Genomic DNA, 17,215 nt, shown 5'->3' on the forward strand with positions numbered 1-17,215 from the left:
CCCCGGGCTCTGTGCCCACCTGGACCTGCTTGCCCTGAAGGGGCGGCGGGGGCTCACGACGTCCCCTCTGGGGAGCGGCCATCATGTGGACGGGCCCCTGTCTGTGGGGCTGTGCACCACGCGCGCCCCTGCCGCAGCCCTGCTGTGCCTCCAGGTCGCCACAAAACCAAGCCCCAGCAGCCTCGGCAGCAAGTTCCCTAACCCTAGCGTGGGCGGGGAGAGGCTTGGCCGGGCAGCTCAGCTCAGCTCACCAGGTCTCCCTGCTGCCTCTGCGCAGCTGTCCTGGCGCCCGGGCCCAGACCCTGGTCTAGTCTCCCCCAGCCACTCACAGAAGTGAGCTCGGCGAGTGGAGGGAGGGGTGCGGCCGGCCCCACAGGTCCCCGATCGCTGGACCCGTGAGGTCATTCATGTCCCCTACGGGTGACATCCTGGTTGGCCTGTGCTCGAGGGGCTTCCCTCGCAGGAACTCGAGGTTTGGGGCAAAAGATACCTCCCAGCTGCATGGACGCCCGCCCGACCAACCGGAGCCCACTCTGCCCTCAGAATTCCCCAGAGGCCTCTCTGCGGGGGACCGGCTTCAGGGGGAGGCAGGAGCTAGGTCCCGGCTCCCCGCTCTGCACTTTGTAACAAAGCCCTGCTTCCTCTCCCCAGCCCAGGCCGTAGCTGGCTTGCTGTGTGTCACCGAGTGGACTCCCTTTGGGGGGCGCTGCAGCAGTTTGTGAGGTGGGTGGTGTGGGGCTCAGTTCCCACCTTTGCCTCCTCACTTTGAGCAAGGTTCATGCCGCCTGCCCAGGGCCCCCGGGGAAGGGAGAGCTCGCTGGAGCAGGAGCCCGGTTTGCTCCCGCCCTCTCCAGGTGAGGCTGGTGGCAAGTGTAACGCCGGGAGCACAGCCGTTACAGTGTAGCCGGGGTCTGCTCCCAGAAGCGGGGAGTTGAGAGCGCTTCCTGCTCGCAGACTCAGATGGGACCCAGTGCCCGGGACCTCGGGCTGGAGGCAAAGAAGGCGAGATGCTGAGGGTGTGGGTGTCGGGGTGCAAGGTTGTGGGTTTTGTTGAAGGGACCAGAGAGTGCTGCCTGGGCCCCCCGCGCTCCCCTTTGCTGAGGCAGAAAGGGAGGGGGCGCTTACACGGAAGGTGCGCGGAGCTGGGCCCCATCCGCAGGCACAGGGACCACCGCGGTGTCCTTGATAACCAAGGGCCCTGGGCCACGTGAGCCTCCAGGAAGCCCCTGCCCGCCTGCGGGAGCTCCCAAGAGGGCAGGTCCCAGCCAGCTCTGCGTGGTCAGCATGGACACCTGCTCTGCCAGCAGGTGAGGGGCTCTGAGGGACAATGAGGGGGGCCCAGCGGCAAGTGAGGCTGGAGGGCGACCTGGGAGGACAGGCCAGCCACCGCCCCCTCGGCTCCCTCCAGACCCAGCCACCTGGGGTCCGCACCGCCGCCAGGGGGCGCTGTTGGCCTCATGGTGTGGGAGAGCAGATTCCCCACAAGGAAGCCAGCAGAGCTGAAAAGGTGGGTGGTGGAGGGAGGGGTCATGCTGACCGCAGGCGGTTCTGCCCGGATGGGCCCAGGACTCTGAGGGTCCCACAGGTGAGGAAGGAGTCCAGAGCAAGAGCCCACGGGGAAGAGTGGCCGCTGTGGCCCCGTCCCGAGGAATCTCCTAGGACCCTGCCCAATCAGAGCAAGCGCCTGGGCATCCCCCGCAGCCGGCCCTCACTAGAAGGGCGGCCTCTGTGGCGGTCCGGAGCCGGAACCTTCCTCCGAGGACTGAGAGGCTGGCCTGGCTGTGCCCCGGCCCTGTCCCTTCTTTCGGGAGGGGGAGCGTGGCCCTCCCCGCCTGCAGCCTGGGGTCCGGTTGAGCGCTGGCGCCAGTCGTCCAGACGGCTGATCTTGGAAATGTCTCCTGATTTCACCTGGAAACGTTGTGCCCCCCACACTTTTGTCGCTGTGTGCACCAGGACCACAGGGGGCTCGAGCCCTGCCGGGGGGCTGCACTGGCCCTGCTGACAGCCTCAGCCTGAACCGCAGCCCCGGGGGGCTCCTCCTCCTGCGTTTGCCACAAGGAGGGCCGGGGCTGCCCCCTCCCTCTGATGCCGCATTGGGCTCCCCATTGCCCAACCCAGGGAGTTCCGTGCACACTGCCAGTCTCTGGGGCTGAATGGCTCCTGCCAGGGCTGGGAGGGAATCTCGGTGGCTGCCCTGTGGTGTCGAGAGGCCTCTGCTGCCTTCAGCAGAGAGAGGTGTTGGAGCCTGAGAAGCGAGGAGGGGCCCTGGACTGTGGCCCCAGGGCTCAGCCCCCATGGCCCCCACAGTTGCTGCAGGGCGTGGCCACTCCGGCCAGCTGGCCGCGGGCCTCTTGGGCCTGCAGCCCCTCTCAGCTTTCCTTGGACTGGCACCGTGACGCCGGGGACACTCGGGTGCCCGTCACAGCCCTGCCAAGGAGGAGCAGGACGGGTGGGTGCCCTGGTGTCGGGGACGGAGTCGGAGGTCAGGGCCGCTGTGCCGGGAGTCAGGCGGCCGTGCACACAATGTCTAAATGGCACCCCAAGCCACAGCTCCCAGCTGCAGGCCCTCGGCCCCTCGTGCTGGCCCTCGGCTGCAGCAGGCCCTCCGGGGGACGAAGGAGCCGTGCCTGCCGGTAGCTGCGGCACAGAGCCGCATGCCCATGACTCAGAAGCGCGTGAGCTTCGCCCAGCTGGCACCCCCTCTGCGGTGGGACGTGGCCTGGGGGTGGGGTGGGGCGCCCTCAGGCCTGTCCTGCACCTGGGACCCCTGGGGCTCTCTCAGCCACTGGGCAACGTGGTGTCGGCCATGACCTTGGCCGAGGGGCTTGCTCTCCATTCTGCTGCCCTCTCCCATGGCTTGGGTTTATTGTATTTGAGTTGATTTCTTTCAGTCGATTTCCTTGGTGGATTTGATCCAGTTTCTCTCTACCACGACCACGGAAAGCCCCCGGCCGCTCATCCAGGCAGGCGAACTTGTGTGAGCGTGGCCTGTAGCACGGACACTGCGTGAGGCCTCAGGGGCCTCCCGGGTGGCCTTCCCTCCACCCGTCTGTCCGTCCCTCTGTCCACCATCCACCTTCCCTCCCGCCCTTTCTCAGGCCAACTTCCTGCCCCTCCAGTGGCCCTGGGGCTGTACCGGTGCAGCCGGCGTGCTGCAGGCTCCCTGCTCTCTGTCCATAAGTGAAGGCCCCCGCATACTCATGGCCAGCCCAAGAGCCACCACTGAGGCCTGCCACAGTCCTGCTCTCAGGACAAAGGGACAGCAAATCCAGACCTGGGGAGGGGAGGGGCCTGCACGGCCCCGGCCAGGGCAGGCATCAGTCGCCCGCCCCCACCCTGGTGGGCAGAGCTGGCCAGACCTCAGGCTTGATCATATCTGCAGCGGGGGCTGGGCGGTCGGAGGGGCCCAGGGTGAGACCCTCCCCCAGCTGCCGGTGGCCCAGACCCCACTCCGATGGTTGTGGTCCTGCAGACAAGACCTCTGCCCACCCGGGTCCAGCCCTCACTTGGCAGAAAGCCAAGTGAGTTCTCCCCTTCCTTCCCCAGCCCAGGCCCTCTCTGACCCTACTCTGTCCCCACAGGCCTGTGGGGTGACCGCCATCCTCAACAACGATGAGAGGACCCAGGCGTGAGGACACAGCTCACCTCCAGGGGACACGGCTGACCTCCATGGGGACACGGCTGACCTCCCTGGGGGCACAGCTCACCTCCAGGGGACATGGCTCACCTCCCTGGGGACAAGACTGACCTCCCTGGGGGCACAGCTCACCTCCAGGGGGACACGGCTGACCTCCCTGGGGGCACAGCTCACCTCCAGGGGGACACGGCTCACCTCCAGGGGACACGGCTGACCTCCCTGGGGACATGACTGACCTCCCTGGGGGCACAGCTCACCTCCAGGGGACATGGCTCACCTCCCTGGGGACACGGCTGACCTCCAGGGGGGCACAGCTCACCTCCCTGGGGACACGGCTGACCTCTGGGGACACGGCTGACCTCCGGGGACACGGCTGACCTCCATGGGGGCACAGCTCACCTCCAAGGGGACACGGCTGACCTCCCTGGGGGCACGGCTGACCTCCATGGGGACACGGCTGACCTCTGGGGACACGGCTGACCTCCATGGGGGCACAGCTCACCTCCAAGGGGACACGGCTGACCTCCCTGGGGGCACGGCTGACCTCCATGGGGACACGGCTGACCTCTGGGGACACGGCTGACCTCCATGGGGGCACAGCTCACCTCCAAGGGGACACGGCTGACCTCCCTGGGGGCATGACTAACCTCCATGGGGACACGGCTGACCTCCCTGGGGGCACAGCTCACCTCTGGGGACACGGCTGACCTCCATGGGGGCACGGCTGACCTCCTTGGGAACATGGCTGACCTCCCTGGGGGCATGGCTCACCTCCAAGGGGACACGACTGACCTCCCTGGGGGCATGACTAACCTCCATGGGGACATGGCTGACCTCCCTGGGGACACGGCTGACCTCCATGGGGACACAGCTGACCTCCTTGGGAACATGGCTGACCTCCATGGGGACACGGCTGACCTCCCTGGCTGGAGGCACCTGCCCAGCTTGCAGTGTCTGGACACGAGGGGCAGTGGGGTAGGGCAGCGCTGGGGGCAGCTGCAAGATCATGATTTTCTTTTTCCAAAAAGAAAAGGGAGAGAAGATGAGAGATGAGAAGCGCTCCCCCGGCAGGGCAGGCCTGGCTGCAGGTCCATGGCGCCCGGGAGGCCAGTGGCCCTGCAGACTGCTGCTGGGGTGAGGCTGAGGCAGGGCAGCTGGAAGGGCAGGGGCCAGCCCCGTGGGCCTGCAAGCACTGGGCACCTCCTCTCTCCATGACCGCCCTGCCGCCCAGGCCGGGCAGTGGTGTTGTGACAAGTGGGTGGCACCGCCCACCTGGGAGCCTGCTGTGCCCAGGGTGGGGAGAATCAGCAGGTGCACAGCCCTGCAGCCCCCTCCCCCCACCGCCTGCCCACAATGCACGCAGAGGCCGGTCCACACTGGGGGTCCCTAGAGCACTGGTGGGAAGATAAGAACAAGGGGGACAGGGACAGCACTGTGGCGAAGTGGGTTAACGCCCTGGCCTGAAGCGCTGGCATCTCACATGGGCATTGGGTTCTAGACTCGGCTGCTTCACTTCCAGTCCAGTTCTCTGCTGTGGCCTGGGAAAGCAGAAGATGGCATAAGGCCTTGGACCACTGCACCCACGTGGGAGACCTGGAAGAAGCTCCTGGCTCCTGGCTTCAGATCGGCACAGCTCCGGCCGTTGCAGCCAATTGGGGAGTGAACCATCGGATGGAAGACCTCTCTCTCTCTCTCTTTCTCTCTCTCTCTCTCTCTCTGTGTAATTCTGACTTTCAAATAAATAAAACCTTTTTTTAAAATTTAAAATTTTTTTTAAATTTAATTTAAAAATTTTTTTAAATTTATTTTACAGGTAGAGTTAGAGACAGTGAGAGAGAGAGACAGAGAGAAAGGTCTTCCTTCTGATGGTTCACTCCCCAAATGGCCGCCATGGCCAGCGCTGCGCTGATGCGAAGCCAGGAGCCAGGAGCTTCCTCCTGGTCTCCCATGGGGTTCAGGGCCCAAGCACCTGGGCCATCCTCCACTGCACTCCCGGCCACAGCAGAGAGCTGGCCTGGAAGAGGACAACCGGGACTAGAACCTGGCGCCCATATGGGATGCCGGTGCTGCAGGGGGAGGATTAACCAAATGAGCCAAAGTGCCGGCACCAAATAAAATCTTTTAAAATAAATAAATAAAAACAAAGAACAGGGGGGAGGAGGGGAGGGGAAGTGGGCGTCCCCAGATGTGAGCGGGAGCCCGGGAAGTGGCCTGGGTGGGGCAGGTGTGGGGACCTTTCGGGGTTGGGGTGTGGTGGGAGCGACCGCCTGGAACAAAGACTGCAGGTGCTGTCCTGGGGAAGCCGGCACTTTTATTCTTCGCCCAAAGCATCCAAATGGGAAAGGAAAAGCCCCCGTGGCTTCCTGTGCTGAGGCCGGGAGTGAGGGTGCTGGGCGACACCGGCCCGGCTGTCCGGTGCAGACCCTGGGATAGGCGGACATGGGCAGGTGTCAGGCAGCAGCCCACGGCGGCGCAGAAGGCAGTGAAGCGTCAGGTTCCTGGGGAGCTGCAGCTTCGTCCCTGGAGAGGCAGACGCCGGCGAGGGCGCCGCGGCCTTCAGTGCCCAGGGGAGGCTGTGACGCTGCCTGTCGGGGACAGGGGGCCCGTCCCCGCCTTCCCGTGGGGCCTCTCCTCCAGCCTGTGGCCCCAGCCCTCCTGCACTCCCTGTCCCGCCCCAAAGCCGCCCTCCTTGGCCTGGCTGCAGTCCTGTCACCCGGGAGGCGCTGGGGCAGAGGCCGCCAGGCTGCTGTGTGGCCTGGGGTCCAGGCCAGGGTGGGAACACTGCGGGAAGGTGACGGATCCGTCCAGGGCCGTGCCCGGTCACATGAGGGGGGCCTGCTGGGACACTCACCCCACTAGGACAGGAAGGTGCGCACACAGCTGCGGACAGGGGCCCGGCAGATGGGGCACAGGTGCAGGTTGGGGGCGCACTGGGTGCAGACCAGGTGTCCACACGGCACAAAGACGACAGACACGGCCTGGTCCAGGCACACCTTGCACGTCCTCTCCTCCTGCAGCCGCCGCAGCTGCTCCTCCATGGCCACGGCCCCAGCTCCTGGGGGCCCCGAGAACACGCTGGCACCCTCAGGCCGGGCTCACCTGGTGCCTCCAAGGCAGGGGGACCTGTGGCCCCAATGCCTGGCACCTGCCAGCCCCCCAGGTGCCGTCTGCCCTCCCGTGCCGCTGGCCTGGGATGCAACAGCCCCCTCCCCCACCCCCAGGTGGGTCCTCACCTGCACCTGGTTCCCGGGCGCTTTCAAGCCAGGGCTCTGTTCTGGGTGTGAGCAGCTCAGGGGCCTGGTGCACAGGACCTGTGGGCAGTTGGGAACGTGTTCAAGGCCCAGCCCCAGGGAAAGCCAGGCCCGGCCGCCTCAAGGCCGTTCTGACCAGGAGATGGGGAGGTGAGCATGGCACAGGCTGAACTCATCACCGCCTGGTGGAATGCAGAGGCCAGGGTGCTCCGGGCATGCAGCCCCCCGGGCAGGGCTGGGCTCTGTGCCAAGGGGCGGGTAAGGTGAGAAACCAGGGGAAGGCGGGCAGCGTCCGGGGCGTGCATGCCCCTGGCCCTGGCTGCCCAGCCCAGCTCTCCTCCTGGAGCAGACTGGCCACCCGCTGCAAGGGGGACACGCCCACTGTGTCCACCCAAAGCCCCCAGCGTGGGCGCTGGCTCCACATCAGCTGCTCCAGGCCACCCCTGGGGGCCGCCGGGCCTCAGGGTCATGGGAAAGAAGCAGGTGGCCTGCTGGTGTCCACCAGCACCCGGCCGGGGTTCCTGGCATGAAGGCACAGGGCAGAGCCCGACCCTCTCACCCCCACCGAGGGGCCTGCACTCGGAGGCGCCGCCTCACAGGGAGGGCCGTGAACCTGGTCACCTCGGACCCCAGAGCGTTGCCTGGGCCCCAGGGCACTGCGTCAGCAGAGGCAGGAACCCTGGAGACCCCACCCCAGCCCGGGTTTCTGGAGTTTCCCGGAGACCCTTCGGCCCCAGCCCGGGGCCCAGGCAGGGACTAGGAAAGCCGGCTACTGTGACTCCAGGCCTGGCTGCTGGCCGCTCCCCACGTGGCAACCATGGCAACGGGCTCGTGGTGGCCCCGGGGAGCAGGGTGGGATTCACACCACGGTGCTCACCAGAGGGGCTGGCGGGGGCTGTGTCTTCCGGTTCTTCCCACAGGTCCTGGAAGGAGAAGAGCTGTGCCTTGAGTTGGGGTGGGTGGATTGGGGGGACCCGCACCCCAACAGGAGGTGGGACTCACCCAGGGGCCGAGCAGCTGGGAGCCAGACTCCTGGATGCTGTGCACAAAGTCTCTTCCTTTCGACCGAAGCAAGAACTGGCACCTGAGGCCGGGGATGGCGGGCGGGGCTGACGGAGACCCCGCCCCTCCCCACCTGTGGACCCCGCCCTGGCCCAGACCCTCCTCCCCCAAGGTGGGAGCCGGGTCAGACCTGCGGCCGCCCCTGGGGCCGTTACCTGGGGAACCACTTGGCGTGTTCAGTCCAGGGGTCGTCTCCTCGCTCCCAGCTCTGCAGACCCCCGTAGCAGAAGAAGCACCTCACCTTGTCCTGCTGACCTGGGGGCGGCAGAGACGCTGGCCCCACAGCCCCAGTGCGCCCCTCAGGGTGGGCGTCCTTCCTGCCAGGGAGCCGGGGCGGGGGAGACAGGACAGCACCGAGGGCGCCTAGTGGCACGGGTCAGTGACTGATGGAACGTTCAGGAAAGTGCTGAGCTGGCATGCGCATTGTTCAGAGGGGCCGTCACAGCCCAGGAGCTTGGGGGCCGGGGTGAGGTGGGGTCTGCCCCGGTTCCCGGAGAGAGGGGCAGGACACAGCCAGGCCAGTGCCAGGGGGTGCCGGCCTCCCCTTCCCCAGCCCTGGCCTCTGCTGGGCCCCTTGTCTGTCCCTCATGCGTGAGGTGCCCTGGGCGGCTGAGGCCACAGGTGGGGCCTCCATAGGCCCCTCCCAGCATGGGGCGCCCCCGCACCCCACCTCCGCCCACCTAGCGCCCAGCATCCGGCCTCCCGTCAGTTGGGCCTCTTACCCAGCAAGGAAGAAGGTGAGGGGAAGGTGAGGACTGAGCCCCACCCCCGCTGCGGTAATGACCACAGCAGCGGTGCCTCCACGGGGTCCCCCAGGGGTCCTGCTGCCCGGCAGAGCTGGGAACCCCCCAGCCACAGGACAAGCCAGCCCAAACCGCGACTAGAACAGGTGCCGGGGACACCTTGGGGACTGGAAGCCCGGCTGTGTGTGGAGAGCTGACAGAGGCTTCCCACCAGGCCGGGGGCCACCCCCTCCGCTCTGGGACACAGGCCTGGGGAAGGGACAGGCCCGCGCGATGCCAGCCCTGCTCAGTGTCCCCACAGTGGCTCCCAGAGAGGCAGGACGCAAGATGTGGCCACAGAGGATCCCACTTGCCGGGCCCACCCTGCTGTGGGGGTGCGGAACAGCATCCAGGCCCCACAGGAGGAAGCCCCAGACTCACCGGTGTGGAGGAAGCCCCAGACTCACCGGTGTGGAGGAAGCCCCAGACTCACCGGTGTGGAAGAAGCCGGCAGCGGCCAGCGGCTCGGGCCGCACCCCCGCAGTCAGGGGCCAGTCATAGAAGGAGGCCAGCCGCAGCTCCTCGGAGCCCATGCCAGGGCAGGCGGCCCCTGGGGGCGAGCTGGCCCCAGCCCCCTCCTCCTCCTCTTCCTCCTCTGCCAGGGTGCGCAGCTGGCCCAGGATCTGCCCGTCCACCTGGTCGTGGCCTCCCCGGGGGTCCTGGGCCAGGACACGGCCCCAGGGAACGTGGGGTTTCCGGGGCTCCCAGGCGGGGCCCTCGCCTGCTGCCCAGCTCCAGCACTTGGCCCTGTCTTCGGGGACCATGGGGCAGACACCTGCTCTGGCCAGGCCTGGAATGCGTCCAGCCTGCCCACCTCGGGGCTCCTGAGCCCTGGACACGGTGGTGGACTCGCTCTGAACAGCTGGCTGACGAGGGTAGGGACAGTCCAGCCCCAGATGCCCCGTGGGGAGCGCACAGGGGCCCACTGTGTTCTGGAAGGGGCCGGGCGGCAGCGGGGTCACATGCTCTGCCGTGTCATGGGGCCCCGGCAGGGCTGAGGCAAGGCCGGTGGCGGGGAGTGGTCAGGTTCTGCTCCCTTCCACAGGGGCCCAGAGGGGCTCACGGAAAAGGGCATGGAGACCCCCCGGAGGCATGGTCCAGAGGGCCTGGGGCAGGAGCCAGGTGCAGCTTCTGCGTGCAGAATTTAGAGCTCAGGTGGGGGGGGGCAGTCCCCTCACAGGGACACCCTGCTGCCCAGGCCTGTGCAGGTCCTGGCCTGAGCTGTCCCCCCGCCCTCGCTGGGGGCACCACACAGGGCAAGCTCTGGGTTTCTGGAGGAACTGGCACAGAGCCAGACCTGAAGCCTGGGGCCGACCCCAGTGCTGTCTGTCTCCCTGGGGCGGCCCCTCCCTGTTGGAGCAGCTCAGGGCCCAACAAGCTGGGGGTTGGGGGGCTGTGCTTGATCCGGTTCAGAGTGGAGCCAGGCGGGCTGAGAAGGGGTCCCCACTCTGCCACTTCATCTGCCTCCGTGGCCTGGCCCAGGTGTCTACACTCACCCGCGTGGCTCTGCTCCACACTCAGCATGGCCTAGGCCTCCCCAGGGCCCCCAGCACTTCTCGTTGCATCGACCCTCAGCCCCAGGCTGCCAGGGACCCCTGAGACCCCAACCCTCTGTTGTTGAGGACCCAGAGCCAGCTGGGTGGTGTCGGGTGTCAGCCACACCCCTCCTGGCTCCAGGGCCTGGCTGGGGCCCCAGGGTGGGGCGGACATAAGACAGAGGGTCCCCACATGTGGCTCTGGGTGGCTGGGGGCTTCCTGAGCCTCCCTCCTCCCAGCAGCCTGGACCCTCAGGGCAGTGCCAGACTCTTTTGGCCGCTTCAGCCCCACTTTGTGCCCCCCCACGCCCCGGGCCTGCCGCCTGGCTGTGTGGGCAGGAGGACAGGGTCAGCTGTTTTCGAGGAGGGGGCCACATCCAACTCCAGGTTTGCCCAGAGCCCTCTGGACTAGGGACCCCCACAGTGGGCAGGCACAGGGGCCCTGGACCCCTCCTTCCCAGGCCACTGCTGGACACTGCAACTGGAACCGCTTTCCTCATTGCAAACAGGATGAAGGAGCCTGGGGGCGGGGGTGAGTGAACCCCTCCTGGAGCCACCCACAGGGCCCTTAGGGGGTTGGGGCATCGTCCCCTCTCCTCACTGCCCCCACCCCGCAGTCCACTGTCTGTGCCACGTAAGATTCCCGCCATCGGGAAGTCTCCCTGTCTTGCTTATGTAATTACAAAGAAGAAACCGGGAGCTAAACTTAGCGGCCATGTGCCTGCTCCGGAAGCCGTGGGATGCTGAGAACAGAGGAGAGAGCGCCCAGCGCGCCTGCCCCGGCCGTGGCGCCCCTGCTTCTGAGGTGAGAAGGGGCGCAGGGCCCTGCCCACTGCCGTGTGCTCCTTGTGAGTCTTCGATTCTCTCCAAAGAGGAGCTGGGGACACTGCCGGCCTCATGGCCGTGATGGACCTGGGACAAGACGAGGCTGCGCCAGAGCCTGGGGGTCCTGGGCTCCGGGCCAACAAGGAGGAGGAGGAGGAGGAGGAGGAGCAGGAGAAGGAGGAGGAGGAGCCTCCCCCGTGGCTAGTGTTCCTGGGAGCCCAACCGGAAGAAACAGTGCCAGGCATCCCACCCCCGCTGAGTCCCCAGGCCCCTTGGGGATGCACGCAGGGCTAAGAGCTCTGCTGCACACTGGCCTGCCGTGGCCTGCCCATGTCTCCACGCCAGGCACCTGGGTCTCTGCCACCCCAGCTCCCCAGGCAGAGCCCCTGCCCGCCCCGCTGTGAGGCCTGTGTGTGCAGGGGACCTTCTGGTGGGGGGTCCAGCCCGCAGCCACCCGCCACTGCGCTCTCTGCTGCCTCCAGGAGTCCTGGGATTTCGCACAGGTGGCCTCAGGAGCAAAGACGGGGGGCCAGCACTGTGGTGTAGCGGGTAAAGCCGCTGCCTGCAGTGCCGGCGTCCCATGTGGGTGCCAGTTTGAGTCCGGCTGCTCCACTTCCAATCCAGCTCCCTGTTGTGGCCCGGGAAAGCAGTGGAGGACGGCCCAAGTGCTTGGGCCCCTGCACCTGCGTGGGAGACCCGGAGGAAGCTCCTGGCTCCTGGCTTCAGCCTGGCCCTGCCCTGGCTGTTGTGGCCATTTTGGGAGAGAACCAGCAGATGGAGGATCTCTCTCTCTCTCTCTCTCTCTCTCTCTCTCTCTCTCTCTCTCCCCCTGTAACTCTGCCTTTCAAATAAATACCTAAATCTTAAAAAAATAAATAAATAAAAAGCAGCAGCAGCAAAGACTGGCAGGCCACGAGCTCCCCGCACTGGAGGCCAGGGCGCCTGTCCTCCGTGTCTCGGACCTGGGGTCCCCGCAGGGGTGAGGGGGCAGGAATGGGGGAGGGGATGCTGCGCTAAACTCCTGCACATCCGGGCCCTGGCCGGGCTGGACCAGGGTCCCCGCAGACTTTGCCAGGGCAGTGGATGCTCCCTGCCCGTCCCCTCCTCGCCTGCCTCCTGGCTCGAGAGCTCCAGGCAACCCTGTCAGCACATGCATGTGGTCATGGCTGCTGTCTTGGGGCAGCCCACCTGCTGACCACACACCTGCACCGCTTCCACGTGCTGTCCCAGCAGGTCAGAGGCCACGTTCCAGCTCCTGGCTCGGAGCTCCCTCTCCTGGACATACAGAAGGTGACAGCCCAGGACACAGGCCCCGTGTGTCCGCAGAGCGAGCCACGCTGGCTCCGGTGGAGGCACAGGAAGGGCCGAGGGGGCCATGCCTGTGGCCGGCGCCGTGGGACACGCATGTGAGGCTGCAGAGGTGGACGGGGTCAGAGGAGCCCACCTGGCTGCAGGCCCAGAGGAGCGGGCGAATGGGGCAGAGGCCTGGGCGAGGCCGAGCCTGTGACAGCCCCCGGGCGTCTCTGGTTTGGGCCCGAGGCGCGCGCATCCTCTGTTGGGGCCGGGACTCAGCCGCAGGCGACAGAAACTCGAAGCTGTGTAAAGAGGAAACGGGTCAGCCAGTGGGCTGGGCCGGCCCCGGGTGTCCCCAGCCGTCACCGCCCGCAGGCAAGGTGGCTCCCAGGCCTCTGTGAGGGCGCAGCTCATAGCCAGGGGCAGCGCCAGGGCGCCTGGGCCCCTAAACCACGGCAGAACATTCGCGGCCGTGGGTCGGAGGGGCCAGGCGCTGGCAGGCCAGATGGGGTCACGACGGCCAGGCACGTGTGAGGGGGACAGGGGGCCACTGCTGCCCCCTGAGAGGGGCTGCACTGTGCCTGCCGCGGCCCCTCCAGCTGCCAGACGCCCCCCTGCACCCCCAGCCCTCCAGGGTGAGCCCCGCTCACTCACATTCTGCCCCCAGCAGCCGCTCACTCACATTCTGCCCCCAGCAGCCGTCCCGGGCACCGCCCCTCCCCCGCACCACCTGCAGTGCGTCTCTGTCACCTGAAGGCGGTGCTCCCTCCCCACCCCCGCTCGCGGCCTCCAGGCCTCACTTCTGTCCCACAGTCCGCAGCGTCTGGGCGGCTCTGGGGTCTCCAGGCCCAGGTGCCTCTGACAGCAGCTGCGCCACCTCAATGCCGAAGGCCGAGGCCACTGGAGCTGGATGCTGTCCCTGCGTCCAGCCCGGCTCCCTCAGCTCAGCCTGGGGGCTCGGGCACAGTGAGGACAGCCGCCCTGCAGTCTGCAGAAGCAGAGGGCGGCAGAGGCTGGGCTGCCGGCCCCGCCACCGGGAGGTCGTGCAGGGGGGCAGAGGCAGGGTCTCAGGAGCAGGTGCGCCGGCCACGCCCACTGCGGGCTGAGCAGCTGCTCACTCAGGGGGGCCCTCGGGTGTGGTCGCCTTCCCTGCGCCCAGCAGCGCTCCCTGCACCAGCACTCAGCCGCCAACCAGGGGCGGTGCCTGCTGCTGGAGGTGACCTGGGGGTGGGCAGCTGCCTGAGTCCTGGCTCCCACTGCCCCTCTCTGTCTCAAGAGCCCAGCCTGGCTGGGCACCCGCTCCACGCCCAAGTCCGAGTCTCAGTTCAAGGGTGGGTTCCTGTGAGGTTCCCGGTGCTCAGGAGGGGCTCAGTGGGCTGAGCGGGGCTGCAGAAGTGTCCCCTGCTGGGAGCTGCCCCCCCCAGCACTGTCCACACGCTGGGCAGTGGATGCTGCGATGGGGTATTTAAGGACAGGAGGCTGGAGCCTGCGAGGTGCAGTGCATCACAGGGGCACGTCCAGGTTACCCCGAAGGCGTGGGGGAGGTTGGGGGAGCTCTGAGGACAACAGCAGGCTCGACGAGGATGAAGCAGCCCCAGCGCGAGGAGATGGTTCGGGAGGAGGCCGCCCGCCCCACCAGGGGAGCCCTCGATCGCAGCCGGGGTGCTGGCAGGTGGGCGACGCCCACCCAGGTGGACAGCGTCTGCGGCCAGCCATTCTGAGCCCAGCTGCTGGCAAGGCCGTGTCCAGCTGTCAGGAGGGCCTTGCTCCAGCCAGGGGTCATCTTCAGAACCCCCCCCCCACCCGCCCAGCTCAGAGGAGGGTCTCCTGGCTAGAGACTTTGGCACAGCCTCTGTGGGGGACATCTGGCAACACCGACAACCCGGCCAATGCCTCTGGACCTGGAGTCGCACCTGCGGCGGCCTCCCTCCAGGTGTCCTGGCACAGGTGTGCCCGCGCCTCAGGGGCCCCTCCCTCGAGAGGGCGAGGCGCCGGCTGTGGCGCTGACCATCAGGGGCTGTGGATCCCCAAGTTCCAGCTTTCCAAGAACTGGGGTTCAGACAGCGGGCGAGGCAGACAGAGCAGCTGGGGGCCTGGGGGCTCCCTCCAGAAGGGGCTGGGGGTGGTGGTTTCTGCTTCCCACCTAGTGCGCTCTGAGGCTTTTTAAAACTATGTGCCTGCCTGACTTCGGAATAAACAAAAGCTGAACCCTTTCCACGCTGCGACACTGGAGAATTCCACAGCTGTGGAGCGACAAGACCCCCGTCCGCCAGGGAGGTCTGCACAGGAGCCTCACTCTGCCCACAGCGCAAGGAGCGGCATTTCCCTGGCAGGGAGCACCAGCTGCCCCCGATGTCCAGTGGGCCTCCTCAGTGCTGGGGGCCTTCCTGCCCCCAGCCAACAGGGCCAGCCCAGGCGGGGGCTGTGCACCACAGCAAGCTCCACCCCCTGACCTCCTCCCTGGCGGCCCACAGCCCTGCCTGCCTCCCCGTGCCCCGGACAGTGAGGGCCCCGCCCATGCGTGCACTATGCAGGTGGCCACACGCCCCAGATGTCCACAGCCGCACTCCAGTCCCAGAAGGGCCAGGGGCTCTGCAGGGTGGGGAGCCCACCCCTCCAGCCACCACCATCAGCTCCTCTCTGAGGCCACAGCTCCAAGCCATCAGCCACAGCGGCAGGGGGCCGAGTGCCCTGGTTCCTGAAGGCTCTGTGGAACTGAGCCAGGGCCACCTGGGGGCTCCGTGGTCTGACCCTGCTCCTGCCGCAGGAGTGGGGCTGGGGGTGAGCCTACTGCCCACGCCCACCCCACGGCGGCCAGACCGTGGCTCTCTGCAGTCAGACCATCAGCAGAGGCGTCCCCCGGGCGCGGCTCTGGGCTCAGCCTCTCAGCACCGTCCCTTCATTCAGTCCCTCGGTTCCCTGCCAACCAGCAGAGGGCAGGCCTGATTCTCGCGTCCGCCGGGTCAGCATTCCGGCTGCAGAGAGGTGGGCAGCAGCCTGGAGGGGGGCGGTGGCGAGCAGGGGCTATCGACCCCACCCGCCCCTTTCCTGGCCAGTGGAGGCCTCTCCTGGCCACACTGCCCGCTGAGCCCCGGTCAGCACCGCAGTACAGACCTGACCCCCACCCTCGCAGTGTGCTGGGGAGCCCCCCACCAAGTTCATGTCCTCCTGAGACCCCTGAGGCAACCCCATTCAGAAACAGGGTCTCTGCAGATGGCACAGCAGTGGGAGGAGGTTGCCCCGGACTCAGGTGGGCGCTGAACCCAGCGACAGAGACGCCAGTGAGGCACAGCCGGGAAGCCAAGGGCGGCCACTGCAGGCCAGGAGCCCCACACAGAGCGCGGCACTGCCCGCGCCTGATTCCAGTCCCGGGACCCTGAGCTCAGACCCCGCCTCGGCCGGGAGGAAGTGAGGTCCCCGTGTTCTGTGGCCCTGGTCCCAGGGCCCTGGCTGCCTCAGCCCTGGAAACGAAGGCACCCGCAGCCCACACCCGCCCGAGACCCCAGCGGCCAGTGTGGCCTCCTGCAGCTGCCTGGGCATGCGTGCAGGTGCCAAGTGACAGCCGGTGTGTGGGGGCCATGGCCTGGCGCCGGAGGCTGCGTGCACCACTCAACCCTGCGAGGGGGGGAAAGGTGGTCCCGGGGGCCGAGAACCTCGGAGTGGCTGTGTGGAGACCCGGGGGCCGAGGACATGAGTGGCTGCGTGGAGACCTCGGGGCCGAGGACATGAGTGGCTGCGTGGCCCCACGCCCCACCAGGGGCCACTGCCCCGTCCGCCAGAGGGAGGTGAGCTGGGGAGGCAGGGGGAGGGGCTCTGACCATGGACACTCCTGGGCCCAGAGATGGCTGCCCTGCCGTCCTAGACCCTGGGAGCAGGTGTGCAGCCCCCTCTCCCCATGTTCTGGGCTCAGCCACAGACAGGCGGAAAGGCTACCCTGCCCCTCAGCACCCTGCTGGCCACCGTGAGCCCCGTGTCCTCCTGTGCCCACCACCAGCCTGGACACGCCTCACTCGTCTTTGGACGCAGCCCAGATAAAAGCACTGTCTCCCCACGGCCAGGTGCATCCAAGCCTCAACCGTCTGCACCCAACCTGGGCGCCAGCCGTCCCTCCCGGCTCGGTGCTGCAGCGAACATGCCCGCCTGTCCAGCGCTGGGCCAGCGCTGGAGACTGGAGCCGAGGCCGGGAGCCGTGGTGCGGGCCTCCCCTGAAGTGGTGAGATGTTGTCAGGGCCCGGCTGAGCCGGAAGCCCAGGCTGCCCTATCTCAGGGGCACAGGGACTGCCCGGCCCTCACTGCGGCTTAGCGCCTCTGCTTGGCCTCTCTGGGGTCATTCCTGCCCCTCGTGCCGGCCCAGCATTCCCTGCGGCAGGACAGGACTGATTCGGGCCACATGCGTTCATGGCACCTGCCAGGGCCGAAAGAGAACAGCCACCTGGACGCCATGGTGGGGCGTGGCCGCGGTGGGGCCGAGGGGACACCTCCGGGAGTGACCGGGAGGGGCTACGGGCAGGGGCCTCCGCGGGGCTGGCGAATGAGAACGGGGCCGGGAAGGGGCGGCCTGGCTTGAAGCCCGCTCCCCAGCCCCGCGCACCTGTAAATGCGGCGTTTCTCCTTCGGACCCCGGGATGACCCCAAGGCCCATAAAGATGGACGTGCCCAGGGCTCCCGCTGCCGTCGCCGCCAAGCGAACCGCACAGGAGCAGGTGCACAGCGGGCGCCGCCGGGTCCCAGCCCGGCCCCACCGCCCTGCGGGGCGCGCCCCACGTGACTTCTCGGGCTCCGCCCCCGCCTCCGCGACCTCGCCCCGCCCCCGTCGCGCGAGACTGAGAC

General features: G+C 67.5%; 1 protein-coding gene across 2 annotated transcripts; it reads right to left on the reverse strand.

Moving 5' to 3' along the window:
• Positions 1–5,928: 5,928 nt before the first annotated feature.
• On the reverse strand, positions 5,929–17,168 carry BIRC7 (baculoviral IAP repeat containing 7). 2 transcript variants are annotated; one of them, XM_008253428.3, is made up of 8 exons: positions 16,977–17,168; positions 9,166–12,687; positions 8,106–8,205; positions 7,891–7,972; positions 7,766–7,811; positions 6,871–6,948; positions 6,489–6,692; positions 5,929–6,061 (listed from the first exon to the last, which is right to left on the reverse strand). In XM_008253428.3, the coding sequence occupies exons 2-7, from the start codon at positions 9,494–9,496 to the stop codon at positions 6,493–6,495; spliced, it is 837 nt and encodes a 278-aa protein (XP_008251650.1). In that variant the 5' UTR covers positions 9,497–12,687; positions 16,977–17,168; the 3' UTR covers positions 5,929–6,061; positions 6,489–6,492. The 2 variants fall into 2 exon arrangements, with proteins under 2 accessions (XP_008251650.1, XP_008251649.1); XM_008253427.3 differs by having other exon boundaries at positions 5,929–6,157; positions 16,977–17,167.
• Between the last annotated feature and the right edge of the window lie 47 nt (positions 17,169–17,215).

Source organism: Oryctolagus cuniculus, chromosome 11 (assembly GCF_964237555.1).
Source record: "Oryctolagus cuniculus chromosome 11, mOryCun1.1, whole genome shotgun sequence".
NCBI lineage: Eukaryota > Metazoa > Chordata > Mammalia > Lagomorpha > Leporidae > Oryctolagus > Oryctolagus cuniculus.